This window comes from Dasypus novemcinctus, chromosome 2, assembly GCF_030445035.2.
Source record: "Dasypus novemcinctus isolate mDasNov1 chromosome 2, mDasNov1.1.hap2, whole genome shotgun sequence".
NCBI classification, from domain to species: Eukaryota; Metazoa; Chordata; class Mammalia; order Cingulata; family Dasypodidae; genus Dasypus; species Dasypus novemcinctus.
In genome coordinates, this window is record NC_080674.1 from 71,261,228 (window position 1) to 71,285,388 (window position 24,161).

Below are 24,161 nucleotides of genomic sequence, written 5' to 3' on the forward strand. Positions count from 1 at the left end.
GCAGTACGCTGGATGCCTAAGTCACCCGCTCTTTTGGAGGCTCCCGCCCTTCGGGTTGCGTCGCGGAAGCGTCGACCGATGTGGAAGGTCCCCGAGAGGCGGGACCTCCAAGAGGCCCGGCGCTGATCCTACTTAGGACCGGGTGGTTGCCTTTCAATTTGGAGCCCTGCTTGGGCTCCTCCGCGCATCTCCGCCCGCGAGGGGATGCAGCTCCTGGAAAGTAAGGCCGACGCAGCGGAGGCTGTGAAGTATATAAGTTTTAGAGATGCGAGTCCCATCTCTGTCTTCACGCCTTCCCAGGCTCCTGTCGCCCCTCCTCCCGACCTCGTTCTGCCTAGGCTGAGAGGTGTGCAAGTGCAGGGCCCTGTCCTGGAGCCGGGAAACGCTAGCTAATCGCGGCTCCTTGCTGATTGGCAGCCACTACGTTAGATGAGTTAAAGCCAAGTTTAGTATTCCCTGAGCAGTGTGTGGGGTGGTGGTGGATCTGCTAGGAATATTCTTGAAGGTCTCTTGCACCTCTGACATCTCATTTCAGGAACCTGGCATCATCAGGGACAGTTACCTGCTTTTTAAAGGAGGTAATTGTCAGTCGTGTTTTAAAAGAGCGTCTTGAGTCTTGACCGTAACAGTCTGCATCTTTTAAGTGGAACTGCCAACTGTTTACTCAACATAGATGCGTTTCCATCTTTTTGAATCTCGAGAGCTAAAACCCCTTCCGATCGTGAACAAATTTTTTTTGGTGGACTTTTTATTTTATAGTGTGGGCGAATGTACGTATTATAAGCTGTGTTGTGTTTTGTTGACCTTAAAAATCTTTTTTTTCTGGCTAATTAAAACTGGTAACTTCACTAGTTTGCCTAAACATAAGGAATTCTCAAAGTTGAAAAACTCAGTGTTACCACACAACACAAAACCCCAAAATTCTAATATGTTCATGTAAGGAAAATAATTATTGAAAAAAAATTACAATAGTATTTGAATTCTTTATTTAAAGTAAGTGATAACTTTTCATTGTGTAGTGATGCTGTTTGAAATTTTGGAAATGAACTGCAACTAATCTAAGATGAGGAAAAATTTAATTTTCAGTATGAAAACTATAAATTGAGTTTTCTGGTTTTTCTTTATGAGGAAAGGTAGCTGCACAAATATGTGATTTTTCTGTTTTCTCTAATGTTTTATTGAATTTATAAACTTTCCACTTAAAATGCCATAAATTGATCTAGTCAATTAGTTATTAAAAGTAAAATTTATTTTAGCATTTTGATTTCTTCCTTAACCTGTGTTTGGTATGTCCTCAGTTGTTGAGTCTTACCTTTATTATTTTGTTGATTATTCTGTATATACTGATAACTGTAATTTACTTTGTATTTATACTTTTTCTTAATTTGAAGTGATTTTTTTTCTTCCTTTTCACTCTAGGTGAATTGTATTTTAATGCTCTACAGGTTGTGTACTACGGATGGGAACCATCAAAGTTTATAATGTCAGAAACTTTTCTTAGACCAAAGGTATCTTCCACAAAGGTATATAATACATTAAAATAACCATGTAGTAATTGCCCCCAAAAGAATTAGAAAAGTTTGTGTATGTCCTTAATGACTCATCACTTTGTCAAAGTAATAGTACTCAGTATCTATAGTATAAATTGCTCTGAGAAATTCTTGTAGCTGTTAAACAATTGTACACTGAAAACACAATATTAATTTTGAAAGAGAGTTTACAATCTTGATCATAAAGAAAAGGCTGACAAATATTGAATGAAAGAAATATATATACGAAATATATATACGAATTATAGTTGGTTTTATAGCTTAACCACTTACCTTACCTCTTAGAAATCATGTGGCCAGTTCTCAGCAATCCAGTGGGTCAGGCAGTATCATGACTTCATGCAAGGTAGTGATGACTGTAATTTTGTGTGATCTTAAGTAAATTATTTAACTTTGATATTTCTCTTCCTTTTTTTTCACTAAACAGCCTACATTTATGTAAGGAATAAAACTATGCAATGCATAGGTCTATGCAGATTGATCAGAAATGCTATCAAAGATTTAACATGAGAAAATCTTCTTATTTACCCTTAAAAATAGGGGAAAAGTGACAAAATTGTAGGGCCATTGCCAATCTTTTGAAGAGGTGAATGTCGGGTAGCTGTGGCTATGAAATTTTTTCCCCTGTGATCTTCCTTTCTCATTCAATGCTAATAATATTCTTAACCCTCAGTCCTTAAAGGAGGAAGTAATTGTGACTATACATTCAGAAAATACTTATAAGCCCCAGTTGCCTCCCCTGAACCTGCTTTCAGCAACCTGAATTCCTGCTTTCAGGCAGGAATTTCCAAAGTCAAGGGCTAGACTAGATTTATACGTTGCTTTTGTGTAAGCATTAAGAATATTAAAATCCATGTTAAAATTTATACTCCTAAATGTTTTTTAGGTTAAAATTGCTCAATTCAGGATTTTCCTTTATGTGCACTTATAAAAGATTTTGAATAAAAGGAAATAATGGTGGGAAATGTAGACAAGTCAACAATTCCTAAAGGCTAGAAGAACATAGAATTCACTGATTTTCCTTCCCCGTTATCCCAGCATTCATTTTTCCTAGCCATTTCTGAATAACATATTTCATCCTCACTGGAAAGTCTGCTCATTTTTATAAAAATAATGCTTTTTGCACTGAAGAAAAATATAATCAAACAATAATTATAAATTATTTCTAGGATTATGATTCTTTGCCTATATCTTGACAAAGTCTCAAAGCTAATATGGATTATTTTGTTATATGAAATGGATCTTAGTTTGTGATTGTATTAACTTAACCAAGGCACTTATACTGCTATACCTAGTTAAGATCATTTTCTTTCTTTAATACTATTTTTGCTTATTTTTTGATAGGTAATTTTAATTATTGTGTTTCAGTCATACAAATGAATTTTAAAAATCAGTCTTCTCTTATTTTATGTGGATTATAGTTAATAAGAAGAATTAATTTTGCATTCTTCATTCCTTAATATAGAATCCATCATTACCACGGTCAAGTAGACAAGTATGATTTGCACTTACTGTATAGTAGAAAAATAACTAGTAGATATAGAGCTAATTTTATTTAAAGAGCTAATATTAGGCTTTTTATTTAAAATGTATACATATTTGAATATTTTGTTTCTAAAGTGGCTCATTTGTATGGAGAATAGATGGGAACAATGTAATAATATTTACTTTTTTTTCTTTCAGGTAACAGACTGGGTAGACCCATCATTTGATGATTTTTTAGAAAATAGAAACATTTCTACTACTCTTACTGCCACATCATTAGATGTGACTAACTCAAGACATGGAAGAAAGAATGTGCCTTCCACATTAGAGAGGAGCAAATTTCCAGCTAGAAAGAGAGGAAAGCTGTCCTCCTCAGAACAGATTTATGGTCTAGAAAACTCAAAAGAATATCTGTCTGAAAATGAACCATGGGTGGATAAATATAAACCAGAAACTCAGGTACTTAACAGCTTGCAAACATATAGGCAGATCTTAATTTCAGGATGGATGAGGGTGGATAGCAAGAAGAGGGATGTACATTTTCAGATTGTTTCTCATATAAATCTTTGTCTAATTAGAAAAAAACATTAATTTTTAGTTTTTTTATGTTCCACAATTTTTTTTTACATTTTTTAAACTGTGATAAATTTAAAAAAAGAGTATGGTAAATATACCTAACAATTTACATTATAACCACTTTTAAGTATACAATTCAGTTGCTCTAATACTTATAAAACATCACTATAATTTCTAGAACATTTTCATCATCCCAGACATAAACTCTGTATCCATAAAATGTTACTTCAACTGTTTTTCTAGTTATATTATTAGTTATTTGTTTTAGACTTAATCCCAATCTAAAATTATCTATTTGTTATTGTGGTTTTTTTTACTAAATGTTATACCCTTTCCTATGCCCTTATGAAAATGCATTTCTGTAATTTAAAACAATTTTGTGATTGTAAATTTGCCTCAAATTATCATACAATGGTGTCAGCTTAAGAGCAGAATTTTCCATGATAATATAAAATGTTAAGGGTATTAACAATTAAAATAATTAAAATAACATTTTTATTAGAATATATTATTAGAATGTTTCATGTTACTTGTTTATTTTTTTCATTAAAACATTTATCTTAGATTAATCTGTGCTTCTGTGCCAAAAATCCTTGAGTTAAAATGTTTCCTTTTTAAACTTCCAATTTTCAATCTTAGCAAGAACTTGCTGTACATAAAAAGAAAATTGAAGAAGTTGAAATCTGGCTAAAAGCTCAAGTCTTAGAAAGGCAACCAAAACAGGTAATTAAATAAGAAATGTGTGTTTAAAAATATTTGACATTCACGTTTCTCTGACTTGGTTGCAAGAAGTTAAACTTTTCTGATGACTGTTCAAATGAGTCTAGATCACTTCCAATAGAAAGCTACCTGAACTTACCTTTCAAGCCTTACTCGGCAACATTTGAGTTTTCCCATTTACTTTGTATGTCTTTTTCCCTCTTAGGTCCTGTCATCAAATGCAAAATAAGCTAATTAGGGTGCTAGTATATTTAGCACATCAGATTATCTGACTCTGAATCAAGCAGGTAAATTACATATTAGTTTTTGTGCTAATTTTATCGTAAAACAGTCATCATTCATTTTAGGCTGATGTTTTTTGTTTCACTTCCTAATTCCACAGTTACTGTCATTCGCCCCAAACAAGAATATTCTTTCTTTCCTCTCTCTTTTTTAAAGCCATTTTTAATTTAGTGTTCTTCAAATATACAAAAAAAGAGAAAGAATAGTATTATAAATTAATATTCATACCCATAATAGACCCATCATTTCCCCTACAAGTTAATTATAGAAATTCTGACATTTCAGACCTTTAGATACTTCATTATATCGCTGTTAAAGGCATTTTCTTAACTCTACATACCATTTTTATATCTAACAAAATTAACTGTAATTCCCTAATGTTATTTAATAGCTTATATCTTCAAAATGTCTTTTATACCTGGTTTATTCAAACCAGGATCTAAATCAGGGACTGCACATTGCATTCAATTGTCATATCTCTTAGGTCGTAGAACAGTTACCTCCTCCTCTTTTCTCCAAGACATTGACTTACTGAAGAGACCAGGCCAGTTGACTTGTTTGAAGTCTAACATTCTGGAATTTTTAGATTGCTTCCTTCTGATGATTAATGCTTTCTCCTCTCCTACATTTTCTGTAATCTTGAACTTTGAATCAAGGGCTTGATAAGAATCAAGTTGAACATTTTTGCAAGAATGTATCATAGTTCATGCTGTACATTTTATTTTGCATCCTATCAGAACTTGGTTTTCCTGCTATCTTTGATGTTAAGTTTCATCACTAGATTAAGGAAATGACAAAAATCTTCATGATGAAAGTAACTGACACATAAATAATTGTGGAGAATGCTTGGTAGCCACCAGTATTCAGTTCCCCAGCAACCTTTCACTTAAGTACTTTAGGATCCTTTTATATTTTTTAATTTTTTTATTTTTTTGGAGGTACCAGATCTTGAACCTGGGACCTCACACATGGGAAGCAGGTACTTAACCACTGAGCTACACCTGCTCCCCTAGGATTCTTTTTTGATCCTTGCCTGAACGTTGTTTTATTAGGTTGTGAAATGATGGTTTTCTAATTCTATTATTTCTAAAATTATTAGGTAGTGTTTTTTTGTAAAGAAAAGTTTGCCATCATATTGTATGTATCAGTACTTTTTTCCTTTATATGGCTTAATAATACTTCATTTATGTATATTACCACATTATATTTAACCATTCATCAGTTGATGGACATTTGGTGTTTTCCACTTTTTGACTATTATAAATAATGCTATAATGAACATTTATATACAGTTTTTTTGTGTAGGCATATGTTTTCATTCCTCTTGGTTATATACGTAGGGGTTCAATTACTAGTTTATATGATATCTTTATGTTTAACTTTTTGAGGAAAGGCCAAAGCATTTTCCAAAGTGGCTGTGACATTTTATATTCTCACCAGCAGTGTATGAGGGTTCCAGTTTCTCCCCATACTTGCTAACACTTGTTAATAGCTTATTTATATTCTGTCCTATATTATAAATTATGATATATATATTATTTTTTAACAGCTTTATTGAAATACAATTCACATACCATATAATTTACCCTATTAAGGTGTACAGTGCAGTGATTTAATACATTCACAGAGTTGGGAATCCATCACCACAATCAATTTTAGAACATTTTCATTAACCCCATTATATCGGCATGTATTTTTTAATGGGACTTTGGTAAACAATCGTGCCTCCCACTTTGAAGCACTACCCCTGCCATTTTATTTGTTTGTTTCTTTGATTTGTTTTTGAAGCATTTAAAAAAATAGACTCTCTTCTGGGTACAAGTACACAGGTCCTTACCTACTTTAGTTAATAAAGGTAAACAAATGAGCAAGGATTACAGTCCACTATTGTATATAGGAAAATCTTAAGATATTTTATTTAGTGTTAATTTCTCATCACATCTACAGTATGGTGAAGTCTTATTGAAACCCATAACGTTTAGTCTTTGATAAGAGTTCTGTCTCTGTTAATGTATTTCTGAAAGAGTCTAATTTCCAAATTTAGGTTTTCCTGTAATAATATACTTATATAATATTAAATTATGTTATCCAATGATAGGTTTATATTTAGATTGAATTTTACAAATTGAGTTAACTTCTGAAAATCTTTATTTGAAACATTACTTTTTTACTCTAGGAAAAGTTTAGTTGTTTTAGCTTGGCTAGTCTGTAGCCTTGGAAGGGACATATGAGAAGAACCAAGGAATTAGAAGAAATTGGTATTTTTCTACTGTGCTTAAAGTTCAGGAAAAAAGATTCTCTCATTTTTTCTGAAGTGGTTTGTCCCAGCTACCATCATTGTGCTAATGAGATAGTCAATAGATAATTGTAGAATAAATATTTAGAATGAAAATTCAAAAATGGTGTTTTGGCATTCCAGTGATTTTAAATTAATATTTGTCTTTGGTTTTAGGGTGGATCTGTTTTATTAGTAACAGGTCCTCCTGGATGTGGAAAGACAACAACTATAAAAATACTGTCAAAGGAACATGGTATCCAAGTACAAGAGTGGATTAATCCAGTTTTATCAGACTTTCAAAAAGATGATTTCAAGGAGATGTTTAATCCTGGTAAGATTTGCTGTGAAGGTGATGAAAGTAGTGGGCAAAACCTGTTCTTAATTGAACTCTGAAATGAACAAACCATCTAAGTACTAAAGATTCCTAAGATCCAGTTTAATGTATGTTTTTAAAAGGAAAGTATAGGGAGTGTTTGTGGCTCAAGCCATTGAGTTCCTGCTTCCCACATGGGAGGCCCTAGGTTCAGTCTTTGGTACCTCCTAAAAACAAAAACAGCAAGCAAACATGTGAGAAAACTCAACTCAGGGGAACCAATATGACTTAGTGGTTGAGTGCCAGCTTCCCACTTAAGAGATCCCAGGTTCAATCCCTGACCTGGTACCTCAAAAAACAAAACAAAAAAAAACTATATATATATATAATGCCAATCTTACACTAGATTAGCATCTGCCAACTACCACTGTGTTAGAAAGTTAGAATATCAATGAGGTGATACCAAATAAGTACATTCTATCTCACTTTCAGAAGGGGGTATTTTAAAAGGAGAAGAAAGGAAAGGGTGCCTCCAGTAGAGGACAAGGATGGAAAAATTTTTTTTAAAGATTTATTTATTTACTTATTTTTCCTCCTTCCCCTCCTCCCACCCTGCTGTTTTTGCTGTCTGTGTTGTGTTCTCTTCTCTAGGATTCACCAGGATTTGATCCTAGAGACCCTTGATGTAAAGAGAGGTTCCCTCTCAGTTGCGCCACCTCGGTTCCTGGTTTCTGCTGTGCTTCACCTTGACTCTCCCCTTGTCTCTCTTTTTGATGCATCATCATCTTGCTGTGTGACTCACTTGCACGGGCACTGGCTTGCTGTGCAGGCACTCGCACAGGCACTGGCTCACTATGTGAGTACTTGCTCACTGTGCAGGCACGCTTTCTTTTCTTCTTTTTCACCAGGAGGCCCCAGGGATTGAACCTGGGTCCTCCCATATAGTAGGTGGAAGCGTTTATCACTTGAGCCACATCTGCTTCTGTGGAAATTTTTTTTTTAATCCCCTCTGTCCCCTAGATGGTTCTCTTCTCTGTCTAATCATTGTTTGCTGGCCTTCTCCAGGAGGCACTAGGAATTGAACCCGGGTCCTCCCACATGGGAAGTGAGTGCCCAGTGGCCTGAGCTATATCCGCTTCCTGCGGGCAGTGGCGTTGGCTGGCTTGTGGCATCTGCTCATATTGTTGCGGTGCAGTGTCTGCTTGTCTTCGTTAGGAGGCACTAAGGCCTGTGGTAGGTGGGCACTCAACTGGTTGAGCCACATCTGCTTCCCAAGTACGGGAATTTTTTGAGGATTATGTTTTAACTTTTTTCTTAGATAACAAGTGAATATGTTTGCAATGTTTAGGTACTTTTTTCTAGGCTGTGGAATGGGTGACTAGACACTGTATATAATATCTTTTTATTTGCTTAAGTGTAAATCAAGCCTTAAGATCAGTTCGAGGAACTTGCCTCCAAGCAAGATAGCTTAGTTAGTAGATACCTTTCAGGATTAAGTTAAATCAAAGCATAAGGCAAAGACCATCATTGCAATTTGGCAGGAAGCCAAAAATAATAGAATTAATTTAATTATAACTTCACACATATGCTAATATACTCCTGTACTGTCATTTTTAAATATATAATTTTTAATTAGAGAAGTTGTGAGTTTACAAAACAAAACAGTCATGAATAATGTGCAGAATTCCCATACATCACCTCTCCACCAACACCTTTCATTGTTATGAAACATTTGTTACAGATTATGAAGGAGCATTGTCAAAATAATACTACTAAATATGGACCATAGTTTATATTTGGCATATTTTTTTTCTGTATACCCCCTATTATTAACATCATGTATTAGTATTGTACATTTATTATAATTCATGAGAGAACACTCTCATACTTGTACTCTTAACCATAGTCCATCGTCCTCCACAGGGTTCACTGTGTTGTACAGTCCATCCAAAGTTTACATTCAGTGGCTCCCAGTTTCATCACCTGTACTAGCACATTTAACTTTCATAGTTTTTTTTTGTATATATAGATAGGCATTATAATTGGCTGGACTCTAGGGGTAACCAAAACTCCAATGCCACTTTGAAGTAAAAGGGATTCTGTAAAAGGACAGTGTTATCTAATGAGGAGTATCACTCAAAATCTTTTCTCTGGGTTCTTTTTATACCATCCTTGGTATATATACTCTTATGCTGTTAGTATCCTATGCTCCTGGGATTTTTACTGCTAAGCAGTAACATTATTTTTGACAGTCTAGCAAGTCTTCATTTAAGCAGTCTTTTATATAAAAAATGTCTTCAGAGAAATTACTTTATTTCCAAGTTCACTAATTAGTCAATTTTTTTCTTTTTTTAATTTTTGTTTCTTATTTCAGTCATTTTCTTTCTGTTGTTATACTTGTATTATTGAAGATAATTCAAAATGCACCCATTTGAAGGTCTTTATTATGTGGCCACATTCATAAATATTTTTACCAGTTATATACACATTATACTGACAGCTGTGTTTTAAGGTCATTTACCATTTATATTCATTGGTATAGAAAAATTACTCTTATCTATGGTGATTCTTATCTTTTGAAATGGATGTCTTATTTTAAATTTGAACAGTTTCCCCTAATCAGAAAAAATCTACCTACATATTGTGAGCTCCATCATGTACATGTAAATGTGTATAAGTATGTGTATTTATAAGTATATGTTTGTATAAATTTGATATATATATAACTTGAATATAAAGGTGTTAAATGTGTTTCATTTTAGAATCAAGCTTCCATATATTTCCCTATCAGTCTCAGATGGCAGTTTTCAAAGAGTTTCTACTAAGAGCAACAAAGTATAACAAATTACAAATGCTTGGAGATGATCTGAGAACTGATAAGAAGATAATTCTGGTTGAAGTAAGGACAATATTGAATCCTCCCGTGGTTATTGAGTAAAGAAATGAGAGAGAGATTTTGTGTGGTAATAGTATTAACTCTTTCCATAGTGATAAAATGTTATATAAAGGCTTTGTGATGGCAGAAACCTAAAGTCTTTTTCAGTAAAGTGGAAGAGAGAAGCTAAAGTTTAACAACTTTTAAAAATTAATGGCTTAAAAAAAGTAGTTCAGGAAAAACCTGATAGAATTTCAATGTATAGAAATGGAAGAGGAAAAGTAGGAAAATGCAGTTATTTTAGAGAAAAAAAACCATATTCTTTGGCAGAAAGGAATTGTTCTGCATGGTATAGCAATGATGGATACAGGCCATTATATATTTTGTCAAAACCTATACAACTGAATGGTGCAAAGTGTAAACTGTAAATTAAAATATAGCCTTTTGTTAGTAGCAGTGACAATATTTATTCATCAGTTGTAACAAATGCACCACACTACTGAAAGATGTTATTAATAGGGGAAAATGTAGGAGGAGGAGGAGGTAAGGTATATTGGAATCCCTTATACTTTTGATGTAACTTTCTGTAATATAAAACCTTTGTAAAAATAAAGTTTATTATATGAAAAAAATTTAATGGCTTAAGATTTCTAAGTATAGAAAAGCAAAAGAAATATTTAGAAAATGCCTTCTTGGTGGAAATAATATAACTGGTAAATTGACCTTAAGAATATATGATCTGAAAACTGGGGTTCCCATTGATACATATTGATTAGAAGATGAGCTATTTCACATCTCCCTTATTTCCATGAAAGTTCCTGTTAAAATAAATTGGAAAAATAACCATTTTTTTTCTTCCTTTATAAATATAAATTGGCATGGGAATAATATTGAGCTAATATTTGTCCTATGTTTTCGATAGGATTTGCCTAACCAGTTTTATCGAGATACTCATACCTTGCATGAAGTTCTAAGGTGAGATTCAGCAATGTTTTCTAAGATACCAAATTAAATGCCAAGTGGTTTAAAATTCAACATTGTTGGAAAACGGACTTTGGCCCAGTGGTTAGGGCGTCCGTCTACCATATGGGAGGTCCGCGGTTCAAACCCCGGGCCTCCTTGACCCGTGTGGAGCTGGCCATGCGCAGCGCTGATGTGCGCAAGGAGTGCCGTGCCACGCAAGGGTGTCCCCCGCGTGGGGGAGCCCCACGTGCAAGGAGTGCGCCTCGTAAGGAGAGCCGCCCAGCGTGAAAGAAAGAGCAGCCTGCCCAGGAATGGCGCTGCCCACACTTCCCATGCCGCTCGACAACAGAAGCGGACAAAGAAACAAGACACAGCAAATAGACACCAAGAACAGACAACCAGGGGAGGGGGGGAAATTAAATAAATAAATAAATCTTTAAAAAAAAAAAAATTCAACATTGTTAAAATTTTGTTATTTTAGGAAGTATGTACAGATCGGTCGATGTCCTCTTATATTTATAATCTCTGACAGTCTCAGTGGAGATAATAATCAAAGGTTACTGTTTCCCAAAGAAATTCAAGAAGAGTGTTCTATATCAAATATTAGGTAAGTCATTTCTATTTCATTTGTTTGCATACAGGGTATGTTTAAAAATTTTCACTTAACTACCATTTTTCTTTGTCAAACTGACAGTTTCAACCCTGTGGCACCAACAATTATGATGAAATTTCTTAATCGAATAGTGACAATAGAAGCTAATAAGGTAAGGCTCTTAAGAACTGGTTAATTTGAATCATGTAGAAAGCTCAGCTTAAATGGTTTTATGTAAACTTGAGGAATTGGAGACAAGTTTTTGTGTTTTAGAATTTTGAAAAATTATGATACGCATGAGGCATGGCATTTTTTTAAATGTAGAAAATACTAATTAAAATCTTTTATCTTTTTTCAACTTAGCTTTCTCTTTCACATTAAGGTAAATTTTCACTTCGTCTGGCTTGCTGTTCTAAATTGAGCCTATCATTAAGTAACTGTTTCCTGGTATCTAGTTACCTTAGTCATCAACAGTTCAACTCTATAATTGTCCTATTGGCACTTTTAATACTTCATTTTTCTTATTTTTCAAATAAAGATACAATAAAATAAATTGATCCAACTTCTACTTCCAGCAGCATCGATTCAGGGGGACGTAATGCTAGAAATTAAGTAGAACTTGGATGGAACATTTTTGTTTCACAGCCGGGATCACAAGAAGTGAGAAAAATCTCAAAGGGACAGGTTCTTATTAAAAAAACCACAAAGAACAAAAGTCAGTACACATAAACAAATGGGTAGAAACATGAAAGGTGTTCAGTGCTACTAGTAATTAGAAAAATGTTTATTTAAACTGTATACCATTTTTCACCTACCAGTGAAAAAAATTTAAAGGTTGATAGGTAGGATTGCCAAAGATATGGAAAAATGGGCACTCCCACACACCATTAGTCGGAAAAATAATTGGCAATTGTTTGGACACTTAATTTTGAAGGGTATCCTACTTCTACAGAAATATCATACATATTGGGAAGGTTGGGTTTGTGTGTATGTGTATATCTAATAATAACTTTATGTTACTATAATAAAATCTATTTTTAAGAATTGCTCTAAAGTACTGTTTTTCTCTTACCAGTTTTTACAAGATCTGAAATGTATTTACATTACCAAGAGTGATAAGTTTTTTGTATATTTACTAAAATTTACATACATGTTTTAAAAAATATACATCCATTTATGTATCTTCAACACCTTTTTAAAGTTTATCACCTATATAAAGTTGATGCAATCATGACTTTTTAATACTCAACAGACTATTAACATGTTGAAAACCCCATTGTAGGGACTTCCATATAAATTTCAAAGATTTGTGAGATTATTTTGTATTTTTTAATTTGACAGATTATTTTATGTCTTTAATTTTACTTATCATTATTTTGTGTTTTGATGTATGTGTGTGTGTATATATATATATGTTTGTATGTGTGTGTAAAGAGGGAAAAAAAGGAGAACATTATATTGTAACCTGGTCAAAGTAGAATAGTAACACAATAAACAGTATTTTATGCACTTAATTTCACCTTAACTTATTAGGCATTGATAGATGTATCCCTACAAGGGAGTTTGGTGTTTAAAATGGAGCTTTTTAGGATTTAAGTTTGAAAGATTCTAATTTAGTTCCATGGTTGTTTATTTTTTTATTTTTTAATTTCCATGGATTTTTAAATGTTAATTTTCCCATTTTAGAATGGAAGAAAAATTATTGTCCCTGATAAAGCTTCTCTAGAATTGCTCTGTCAAGGATGTTCTGGTGATATCAGAAGTGCAATAAACAGCCTCCAGTTTTCCTCTTTAAAAGGTAACTATGGGGTATGGATATGGCTCAAGCAGTTGGGCACCCACCTCCCACATGGAAAGTCCGTGTTCAGTTCCTGGTACCTCATGAAAAAGCAAAAATAAACAGCAAGCAAAACAGATGAAAAAAACCGACTTGGGGGGAAACGGACTTGGCCCAGTGGTTAGGGTGTCCGTCTACCACATGGGAGGTCCGCGGTTCAAACCCTGGGCCTCCTTGACCCGTGTGGAGCTGGCCCATGCGCAGTGCTGATGCGTGCAAGGAGTGCCGCACCACGCAGGGGTGTCCCCCGCGTAGGGGAGCCCCACGCGCAAGGAGTGCACCCCGTAAGGAAAGCCGCCCAGCATGAAAGAAAGTGCAGCCTGCCCAGGAATGGTGCCGCCCACACTTCCCATGCTGCTGACAACAGAAGCGGACAAAGAAACAAGACACAGCAAAGAGACACAGAGAACAGACAACCAGGGGAGGGGAGGGAAATTAAATAAATAAATCTTTAAAAAAAAAAAATACTGACTTGGGGAAACCAATATGTCTCAGTGGTTGAGCATCAGCTTCCCACACTTGAGGTCCTGGGTTCAATCTCTGACCCCTGGTACCTCACAAAAAAAAAAGTAACTATGAAAGGTACATTTATATAGCTCTATATAGATTACTGACTTTGTCTTAACTATTCATAAAATGAAATCAAACTAAAAATATTTTAACTTATAATTGATATATACCTATCTCCAGTTTTGTTTTTAAATTGAGACAGTGGTTTAAGATTATGTATGTAAACCTGCATACACATATTCCTATGAATAGATCATCATATATATTCTTATCTCTGAGACAAAATCTAATCCATTTACTTGGTTTGCTACTTTCAAAGTTAATTTGGAGTGAGACTTCCTGGGTGAAAATTCTGGCTCTGCCCCTTACAAGTTGTATAGTTCTATGCGAGTGACTTAATCTTTCTGTATCTCCATTTTCTTACCTTTTATATGAGAACCTATCTTATAGGGTAGTGTAAAGATTTAGTAAGGTAATACTTGTAAAGTGCTTATTACAGTTCTTGACACATTGAGGGCTAAATGTTGTAGCCATCTGTTAGTGGGTTTAATAGTATTGTGCTGAGGTAAGTTTAATAATTACATAATTTATATGTTATGTTTAAGAAATTAATTTCCTCTTACTAATATGTAAAAAGGGCTAATAACCATGGGTGTAAAAAAAAAACAGTCTCCGCTTTTGGCAAAGAGTTACGTTTTTACTGTAATGATCATAATTTCCTGCACACAATCCTCATCAGAAGGCAGTTAGCAAAGTACCTACTTTATACTTAACACTGAGGAATTGATTTTAGAGAACTTTTTTTTCTTTTCTCTTTTTAGGAGGTTTAGGGATTGAACCTGCAACCTTGTACATGGGAAGCAGCAGATGCTCAACCACTGAGCTATACCTGCTCTTAGAGAATTACAAAAACATTTTTGGGGCTCTTAGAATCCACCTGAAATCCTAGTGTTTCTGCCCACTAGTGTAACCTGCTCATTTAATTTGCATCTTGGTTTTTCAAAATAACTTAGAGGAGCAGGCAGCCTAACACAACTGAAATCAGAATTCTGTTTATTCCTGTGAAAATATAAATGTAAACAGTGCTTAGGTTCGGTAATGAAATTATGGATTAGGAAGACTTAACGTGGGCTAGCTTGGGATCCTAACTACCATTTTTAACATTATTTCGCTGTACTCAGAAATTTTAAAGAAAAGAAAATAATTATTGAGTGAGTCAGGAGCTGTATTCGCAGTTATACATTTTTTCATTTAATTTTCAGAGCAGTCTAATGAGATAATGCTAGTATTCAAATCTAGGTCCTGTGTTCTTTTTGCTACTCCAGGTGCTTCCCTTAAGTTATGCATTTAAGTTTTAAATAATGTATTTGCCAATGAAATTTGAACATGAGCATATTCATAAGTTTCAGACTGTACAAATCAGTAAGAAGGTAATACAGCATTAGTTAAGCATGGATTCTAGAGTCATACTGTCTGGTTCAAATCACTTGCCAGCTGATGAGCTTGAGCCAGTGACTTAACCTCTTTATGTATCTCATTTCTTCTGACTGACAATAGTTCTTCCCCCTCTCATAGGGTTGTTGTAAGGGTTAAATTATAGTTAATATGTATAATGTGCCAAGAACAGTGCCTTACACATATTACTATAAGGAACCAAAGAGATTTGACTGTATTAGAGAGTGTCATTGTGTATGTTAAAATTTGAAATCTTTGTCATAAGACAGTGCTTTTAAATCACATTTTAGTACTAGTAACCCAAAGAGACAGTTTAGTGGTAGTAACCCAAAGAAGACTTGGACTTAGTTCATATGTTTATAATCTTTGTTTATTTTAAAAATACTTTTTAACTAGAATATTTAGTTTAACTATATCTGAAATATCTTAGTTTTCTTCTTTTAATTTTATTTTAAATATTATCATTTGGGTGTTTTGTTATTTAGGAATGAACAATTTATGGCCGAGGAAAAAAGGAGTATCTTCATTGAAATCAGATGCTGCTCTTTCAAAATTCAAACAAAGGAAAAAACCTGATAGGATTTCTGAAAATCAAGAGGTCCAAGCTATTGGTGGCAAAGATATTTCTCTCTTCCTCTTCAGAGCTTTGGGAAAAATACTGTATTGCAAAAGTAAGAACACTTTATTCTTTTATTTATTTATTTATTTTTAATTAATTAATTTTTATTGTATTTTTTTGAAGATACGTAGATCACAAAAATGTTACATTCAAGATATTCTTTTATTTTTAATCTGTTGGATATTAGTCTTAAAACTGTAATAAAATACAATTTTGTGTGTGTGTGTAAAAAAAACATTATAAAATACTTTTCAAATGCAGGGTATGCTAATGAAAAGCATCTTTCTCCAAGGTTGGACATGGAGTGGTATATAAATTTTAACATTTGCAGGGGACATATATACGTTATTTTCTCATTCAAATACCACAGAAAACCTAGAGGTTTTTTCCCTCAAAGTTTGTCATCATGGCTTTTAATATAATCACAGTGTTGTGCATTCATTACCGTAAAAAAATTTTAGAACAATTTCATTACTCCAAAAAGAAAAACTCCACACCCCTTAGCAGTCACTCACTTTTTTTTTTCTTCTTCAGATCTTTTATTCTGTAACAAGGAAGAGTTTGGTCAGAGTCTGTTTGGAAGGAACTAAGCTATAGCAGAAAAAATACTTAGATAAAGTATTTTCTGACTATGAACAGGATTAAGTGTGAAAACAAACTACCTTATGCCACATCTGTGTCTCTAGATTTTTAAAATTATAGTTAGCTATAAGGCATCAGTCCGTGTAGATTTTTACTGGCAAGTGTTGGTAGCCCAAAGCCCTCTTAGGACTGGACTCCAGCCACCAGCACTCTAGGCAAATTGCCAAATAGCTTAAAGTTTCTTTCTTTTCTTTTCCTATTCTCCTCACTAGTTTGCTTTCTCCCAAAACAGAGATATTCATTGCCCTTTTGGGTCATCTTTGATACCTGCTCCCCCTCAGCCCTTCTTCCTCCATGGTCAGTCTCTAAACTCTCAAATTGTCCTTCTTTTCAATAAAATTCCAAACTCTTGCTATTTATTTTTTATTTTTTTATTTTTTATTTTTAAAGGAATTTTAGATTACATAAAAATATAGGGGATTTCCATATACCCCATCCCTCCCCCACCCACTCTCTTCCCTGTTAACATCTTTAATTAGTGTGGTACATTTCAAACTCCTGTTTTTTATGTATTAACTACTGATTTCAATCTTACGATCCTGGAGGGAGAAAATCTGGATATCTAAATGGAAATCTTCCTGCCAAATGCATACAGATCAGTGGCAGTGAAGACACTGCTTTGTTCCTGGATCCTCTCACCTCTGAACCTCAGGGACCATTTCCTCCTGATTCTTTTTTTTTTTTCCCTCTCCCCTTCCCCCCCCCCCCCCCCAGTTGTCTGCTCTCTGTGTCCATTCGCTGTGTTCTTCTGTGACCACTTCTATCCTTATCAGAGGCACTGGGAATTCGCGTGCCTTTTGCTGTGTCAGCTCTCTGTCTGTGTGGCGCCATTCTTGGGCAGGCTGCACTTTCTTTTGCGCTGGGCGACTCTCCTTACAGGGCGCACTCTTTGCGTGTTGGACTCCCCTACGCGGGGGACACCCCTGCGTGGCAGGGCACTCCTTGCAGGGCACTCCTTGCGCGCATCAGCACTGCGCATGGGCCAGCTCCACAAGGGTCAAGGAGGCCCGGGTTTGAACCACGGACCTCCCATGTGGTAGACGGACGCCCTATCCATTGGGCCAAGTTCAATTCCTCCTCATGATTCTTGTCCTTTTACTGTTTTATAATTTTTTTCCACCACCACTTTCTTCTCTTTTATAACCTTTTGCATTAGGAAATAGCATTTCCATTCTCTCATGCAAAGAGGAGCATTTTTCTATATAGTAAATAAAACTGAAAACCTGTATATTGATATGAGTATCATAGGGAGAAAGTAACCCAGAACTCGAAAGGTGAAACGGGGCATGCTTTGAGAAGTAGATATTGTGTACAGTCTAGAAAAGAATAATAGGCAGTAGGATCATCTTAAATTTAGTTCTTCCTAGTAATGAGAGAATAGGCAACTCATATAAACTCCCAGTTATTTTGTTGTTTTTGTTTTTTATTTTCAACAGCTTGCTTAGTATTTTTGGTTTTGTGCCTAAAGTGTTGAAAATCTTCAAGTGATTGGTGCTATGTAATTATGAAGATGGTGTTATCTTTAATAATTACAGAACTTTTTTTATAGGAGCATCTTCAACATTAGACTCTCCTCGCTTGCCTCCTCATTTATCACAGTATGAACGGGATACATTACTTGTTCAACCCGAGGTAAAAGTTTTTAATGGCACTTAGTGCTATTTACAAAAAAATGTATATTATTTATATCATTTACGTGCCTATATGTTTTACCACGGCACTTTTACCAAAGTCATGTATATATATTTTTTTATAGGAAGTAGTAGAAATGTCACACATGCCAGGAGAGTTATTTAATTTGTATCTTCACCAAAACTACATGGATTTTTTCATGGACATCGATGATCTTGTGAAAGCAAGTGAATTTCTGAGTTTTGCAGATATCTTCAGTGGTGACTGGAATGTAAGACCATTTCATTTAAATATTTTAAATTTTGAGTGTCTCCTGAGAATTGAAAACAAAGTTTCCTTTTAATGCTCAATTATTTAACATTCTATAACTCTTATAATAACTATAATAAAATTAATTCATTCAACCCAGTGTTTATAATGAAGCTTCAGTAGTTAATCTGATTTTTCTTTTGCTATAAAGCACTAATTATTTTAAAAGTTATTTTCTGATTATAAAAGTAATATATACTTGTAGGAATTTGACAGCCATTAAAAAGTGGATAGAAGAGGAAAAGCTGTGCATCTTAATGGAGCCTGCTACTCTTTTTTTTCATATTTAAAATTATTTGCTATAAAATTTATATTTTTCTTAACATTTTAACATTTGAATTAATTAATTAAAATGAAATACAAGTTAAAATTCAATTCCTCAGTCATGCTAGCTACATATCCAGTACTTGATAGCCAAGTTTGCTACTATGTTGAACAGCCCAGATACATACCATTTCCATCATTGCAGAATGTTCTATCGGACAGTGCTATTTTCATGTTAATATTTTTCATGTTATAAATATTCAAATAGAATTAATAACTAAAGTTTGGAAAGGTTTAACAAACCTATTTACGTTATAGATTCAGTGTTATTTTAGAGTTTCATTACTCAGCAGTTGCATTTTATTTTATTTTATTTTTAAAATTTCTAACCTATAGAAGAGTTGAAAGAAAAATACAATGAATACCTATGTACCCTTCAGCTTTGTTCGTTAGTTTTTCACATTTTGCCACGTTTGCTTAATCTCTCTTTATTTACATATTGATATTTGACTATAGTATAGTAATTGTAACATTGTAAGCATTGTGACACTCAATACTTACACATGCATAAAGACGTTATTTCTATTACATGAGAATAGTATAATCACACCTAAAAAATTAACAGTGACTCACTCATACACTTACTGTCCCTATTCATATTTCCCCGGTTGCCTCAAAAAATGTATTTTAAAGTGGTTTCCTCTGTTCTCATCTAAGATTCAGTGTTTACAGATTTCATTTGGTCATGTCTCACTTGAATTTAATTTAAATAATTTTGTAGCACTATTATTTTTAGGGCTGTAGCAATTTTGAAAAAAAATGAGCATGTAGTAATAAATATGGTTAGTGGGTGTTTTTTTGGTGTCAGCAGTAACAAATACTTTTTTTATAAAACTCTTATTTTCTTTATTTCACATTTTATCTCATTTGTTAGACACGCTCTTTACTCAGGGAGTATAGTACATCTATAGCTACGAGAGGTGTGATGCATTCCAACAAAGCCAGAGGATTTGCTCATTGTCAAGGAGGAGGATCAAGTTTTCGACCCTTGCACAAACCGCAGTGGTTTCTAATAAGTAAAAAGGTAAAATAGAAAAATGATATTTCATTCTTATTAAGAAATAGTGGCTAAGGTTCACAATTTTCTTAGGGTTATTAGAGTAAAACACCAAAAATTTGAAAACAATATCCATTTTATTAATTGGCTTTTATTGGTATCAAAGTAAATCTATAAATATTTTTTGGTTTTAATTAAAAATAAATTATTTCTCTGCTTCTGACCATCTGGCCAAGTTATTTCACCTAAGGTGCTCTTAGTTTCCTTAGCTATAAAAATAGAGGATTGGGCCAGGAGCAGATGTAGCTCAAGTGGTTGAGTGCCTGCTTCCCATTTACAAGGTCCCGGATTTGATCCCTGGTACCTCCTAAAAACAAAACAAACAAAAAAAATAGAGGGTTGGATTATGTTAGAGGCCAAAAACTGGTGGCCCTCAAGCTGAATATAACACATGCAACTGATTTATTTTTAAAATATTTTGCCAATATTTAAAATTTATTAGAATAATTAAAATTCAAAGGTGAATATCTAGTTTCTGAATTTCTGGAATCTCCTGAAAAATTGGAAAGTTGAAGCAGCACTGTTCTCAGCTTGAGTTGTGTTGCGTATGCCAATTTGAGCAGGGTAGTAGGTACCACCACTGTCTTTACAAATTCTTATCTGCCTGGCTCCAGTAGCATCTGAATTTGTAACTCCTGGACTCGGTCATCTCAAAGATATCTGCCTGTTCTAAAATATGGCTGAAAATGAAGAGCCTATAATTAATTGCCTAAGAATTTTTTCCAACAAATTTCCTAGAGAATTTCATAACTTTTTAACAATTTTTGTATTTTATTAACTTGTGTTTCCCTTTATGGCCTATATATCAACATCATACCTGCATATTATCTCAGTAAGAGTATATAAGCTCCTTGAAGGCAAGGATTGTGCTTCTCTCCCCCATCAGCCTAGCATTGTACTTTGTGTTAATTGAAGAAATATTTAATAGGTAAAAATGAACATTTATTTGAAAGGATTTAGGAAAGTGCGTTTAAGGGTAAACTCACAATAGGTATACTCATTTAATAAACTATATAATTTGCAATTAGAAAAGCATGTAGTTTTTAGTAGAGCCCTTTTTTGAAAGAATTTGAGAAACTGTCTTCACATAATTTGTGATGTGTGTATGTTTTTAAACGATTGCTTTGCTTTTTAAGTTTGTTTTTCTCATTCATAGTCTGTAGAAAAAATTCTTATTGCTGTTATGTCAAATGTGAGATAGATGTCTAAATAAAAGGCTTTATTATATAATGCAAGGTAATTATGAAGGACAAATTAATATTTTTAAAATTCCCATCCCCCCAGATGGCTCCCTCATCTGTTTGCTCGTCGTTTTTTGAGGTTTTTTTTTTTGCTTGTTTGCCCATTGTTTTTGCTTGTTGTCTGCTCATTTCTTCTTTTTTTAGGAGGCACCAGAAATGGAACCTGGAACCTCCTATGTGAGAGGCGGGTGTCAACTGCTTGAGCCACATCCACTTCCTGCTCATTTTTGTTTTGGCTTGATGTCTGCTCATTGTTTGCTTGTTGTCTGCTTTTTTTTTTTTTTTTAAGATTTATTTATTTACTTTATTTATTCTTTATTCCCTCCCCCTGAGAATGGTTCTCTCTTCTGTCTGCTCATTGCTTGCTTGCCTTCTTCAGGAGACACCAGGAACCAACCTGGGACCTCCCACATGGGAGGCGAGTACCCAATGGTCTGAGCCACATCCACTTCCCTTCAGGCTGCAGCATCTACTCGCTTGTGGCATCTGCTTGTTTAGGAATCTCCTTTTTTGTAGTGGTGCAGCGTCTAGCTCTTTGCGGCAGCTGTGGCATCTACTTGTCCATCTTTAGGAGGCACCCGCACCTGAACCCACAACCGCCCATATATTAGGCGGGCACCCAACTAGTTGAGCCACATCAGCTTCCTTGCTTGTTGTTTTTCCTCATTGTCTACTCTTTGTTTTTTTGCTCATTGTCTGCTCATTGTATGTTTTGTCTTCCTTAAGAGGCACTGGGAACTAAACCCCAGATCTCCCATGTGGGAGATGGGCACCCAACTGCCTGACCTACATCTGCTCCCCCCTAATTAATTTTTTGAAGTACATTTGTATCTACATCAGTGCCAGCTGTTAATAATAGAGTGGTATATGGGAATCCTGTATTTTTTGCATGATTGTTCTGAAAACATCCAACTTCTCTAATAAAAAAAAAAAGAAAAAAATTTGGCCAAAACTTACTCCATTTATTAATTAATAAAAGTTATTAACCAAAAAGGTACATTTGTAACATCCAGGAATATGATAAACTTTGTCTAGGAAAATATAACCGTATTTTTTGTTTCATTTTTTTCTTTTATCTTCCTTTTTTTTTTCTGTACAGTATCGAGAGAATTGCCTGGCAGCAAAAGCACTTTTTTCTGACTTCTGCTTACCAGCTGTATGCCTCCAAACTCAGCTGTTGCCATACCTTGCTCTGCTAACTATTCCAATGAGAAATCAAGGTAGTAAGTGGGTTTTTATTTCCTCAAGAAATAATGTTTTATATCATTATCCTTTTTTGCAGGTCAACTCATTGCTTTGTTATAATGAGACTGTTTTTCCCCTTTATTTTTTATCCAGAATTAATACAAGGTTTTGTCTTTTTGTTGTTTTTTTTTTAATTAAACAATGAAATACATAAAGTAAAAATGGAAAATACCTCTCCTACAGCTTGAAGTAACTGCTTTTGACAAATCGATGTAAATTCTTCCAGACTTTCTTCTGTACATATGCAAATCTTTTTTTTAAACAGAATAGGTTATAAGATTTAATTTGCTTATGTCATTTACCATGGATAGCGCTCCATATTCTATAAATAGATGTTGTAATATTGGAAACAAATGAAATATCTATCAATAAGGTTAATAAAAATTAATGTAAAATTTGAAAAAGGAATGATCTGAATATACTTTAGCAACTTTGCTTTGGCATTAATTTATAGAAAATATTTATTATGTAGACTGTCCCTCAAATTGGATTTATCTTCATAATTGGATTCTGAACATGATTTTTGGTAGTACTACCACAGAAGTGTTTCTGTGTTCTCATTACATCATGTCAGGAGAATATGTCTATTTATCCCATTACTGATGAAGTTAACTTTTATCATTTGGTGAGATAATTTCCCTCAGACTTTCCAACGTAAAGGTTTTGTTATTTTTGTTTGTTTTGTCTTTTTATTGATTTTTTTTCTTCCAGTATAAAGTTAATAAGAATTTTATGGGGAGACAATATGAGACTATGTAAAGATCCTATTATTAAAATTTCACTAGTTTTAGTATCCATTGATTGTTTCTTAAATCTGTGATGATTAGCAAATGGTGGTTTTCTAATGCCATCATTCTTTGTTTATGTGTTGGTGAATTCTCCTATAAGATACAGCTTTCCCTTCTCCCCTGTTTGCTTGTTTGTTTCCTTGTTTGTTTATATAAGTAGGACCTGTGGATTCCTATTTATTTGATTGTAGTTTATTTGCTGTCATCATTTATTTTGGTCTCAAGTTGTCCTGGATTTGGCCAGTGGGAGCTGCTTTAAGTCCACTCTGTGCCTTTTGATATGTCCTCATTATTCTTGAGTACTTTCTTACTTTCTGACATAGAATGTTCCAGGTTCATTTTCTACTTTCCCTTTCCAGTCCTGGAATCAGGAATTTCAACTAGTCCTGGTTCCTTTTAGTGGAAATGGTACTCAGAAATCAGAATCTGGGTACTGGGTGTGCTCATAGCTATTGAAGTGTCATTACTACACATTCTCAGTGAAACCAAGCTAGAAAGTATGTGTGTGTGTTGTGTGTGTGTATTGAAAATGTGTTTATAAAGTTCACATGCATAAAAACAAAGTTTGACACACCAGAGTTCTAACCTGTCTCCTTTCATATTTGTACCTCCCTTTTTGTTTTTTGTTTTGTTTTTTGTACTTCCCTTTTTGAATAATGAAAAACCTATCTCCCACATTCCTCAATATATTTACTTATTTGTTCATTTACCCCATATGTAATCCATCTATTGACCATATGGGTCATTCATTCATTCCCAGTCTTTTATTTTATTTTTAATTTTTTTTTGGCTTTTATAAAGGATATTTATTTTGGGGTAGAAGCTTACAGTTACCAGGCCATAAAGCATAAATTACTTCTCTCAACCA

At 34.1% G+C, this 24,161-nt stretch overlaps 1 protein-coding gene across 10 annotated transcripts in view; it reads left to right on the forward strand.

The window, feature by feature from the left end:
• The first annotated feature begins 73 nt into the window (after positions 1-73).
• Positions 74-24,161, forward strand: part of RAD17 (RAD17 checkpoint clamp loader component) — a 31,471-nt gene continuing 7,383 nt past the window's right edge. The window contains exons 1-17 of one of the 10 annotated variants that reach the window (XM_071208415.1): positions 94-346; positions 536-578; positions 1,420-1,523; positions 1,836-1,896; positions 3,234-3,494; positions 4,251-4,334; positions 7,066-7,222; positions 9,967-10,103; positions 11,002-11,054; positions 11,524-11,649; positions 11,737-11,806; positions 13,321-13,432; positions 15,922-16,107; positions 18,247-18,329; positions 18,454-18,600; positions 19,837-19,986; positions 22,360-22,480. In XM_071208415.1, the coding sequence (XP_071064516.1) occupies positions 1,882-1,896; positions 3,234-3,494; positions 4,251-4,334; positions 7,066-7,222; positions 9,967-10,103; positions 11,002-11,054; positions 11,524-11,649; positions 11,737-11,806; positions 13,321-13,432; positions 15,922-16,107; positions 18,247-18,329; positions 18,454-18,600; positions 19,837-19,986; positions 22,360-22,480 (1,702 nt within the window). In that variant the 5' untranslated portion in view covers positions 94-346; positions 536-578; positions 1,420-1,523; positions 1,836-1,881. Of the gene's footprint in view, positions 347-465; positions 771-1,419; positions 1,524-1,835; positions 1,897-3,233; positions 3,495-4,250; positions 4,335-7,065; positions 7,223-9,966; positions 10,104-11,001; positions 11,055-11,523; positions 11,650-11,736; positions 11,807-13,320; positions 13,433-15,921; positions 16,108-18,246; positions 18,330-18,453; positions 18,601-19,836; positions 19,987-22,359; positions 22,481-24,161 lie in introns of those variants that run through there. The other 9 variants (XM_071208424.1, XM_071208428.1, XM_071208410.1 and 6 more) reach the window with 9 other exon arrangements.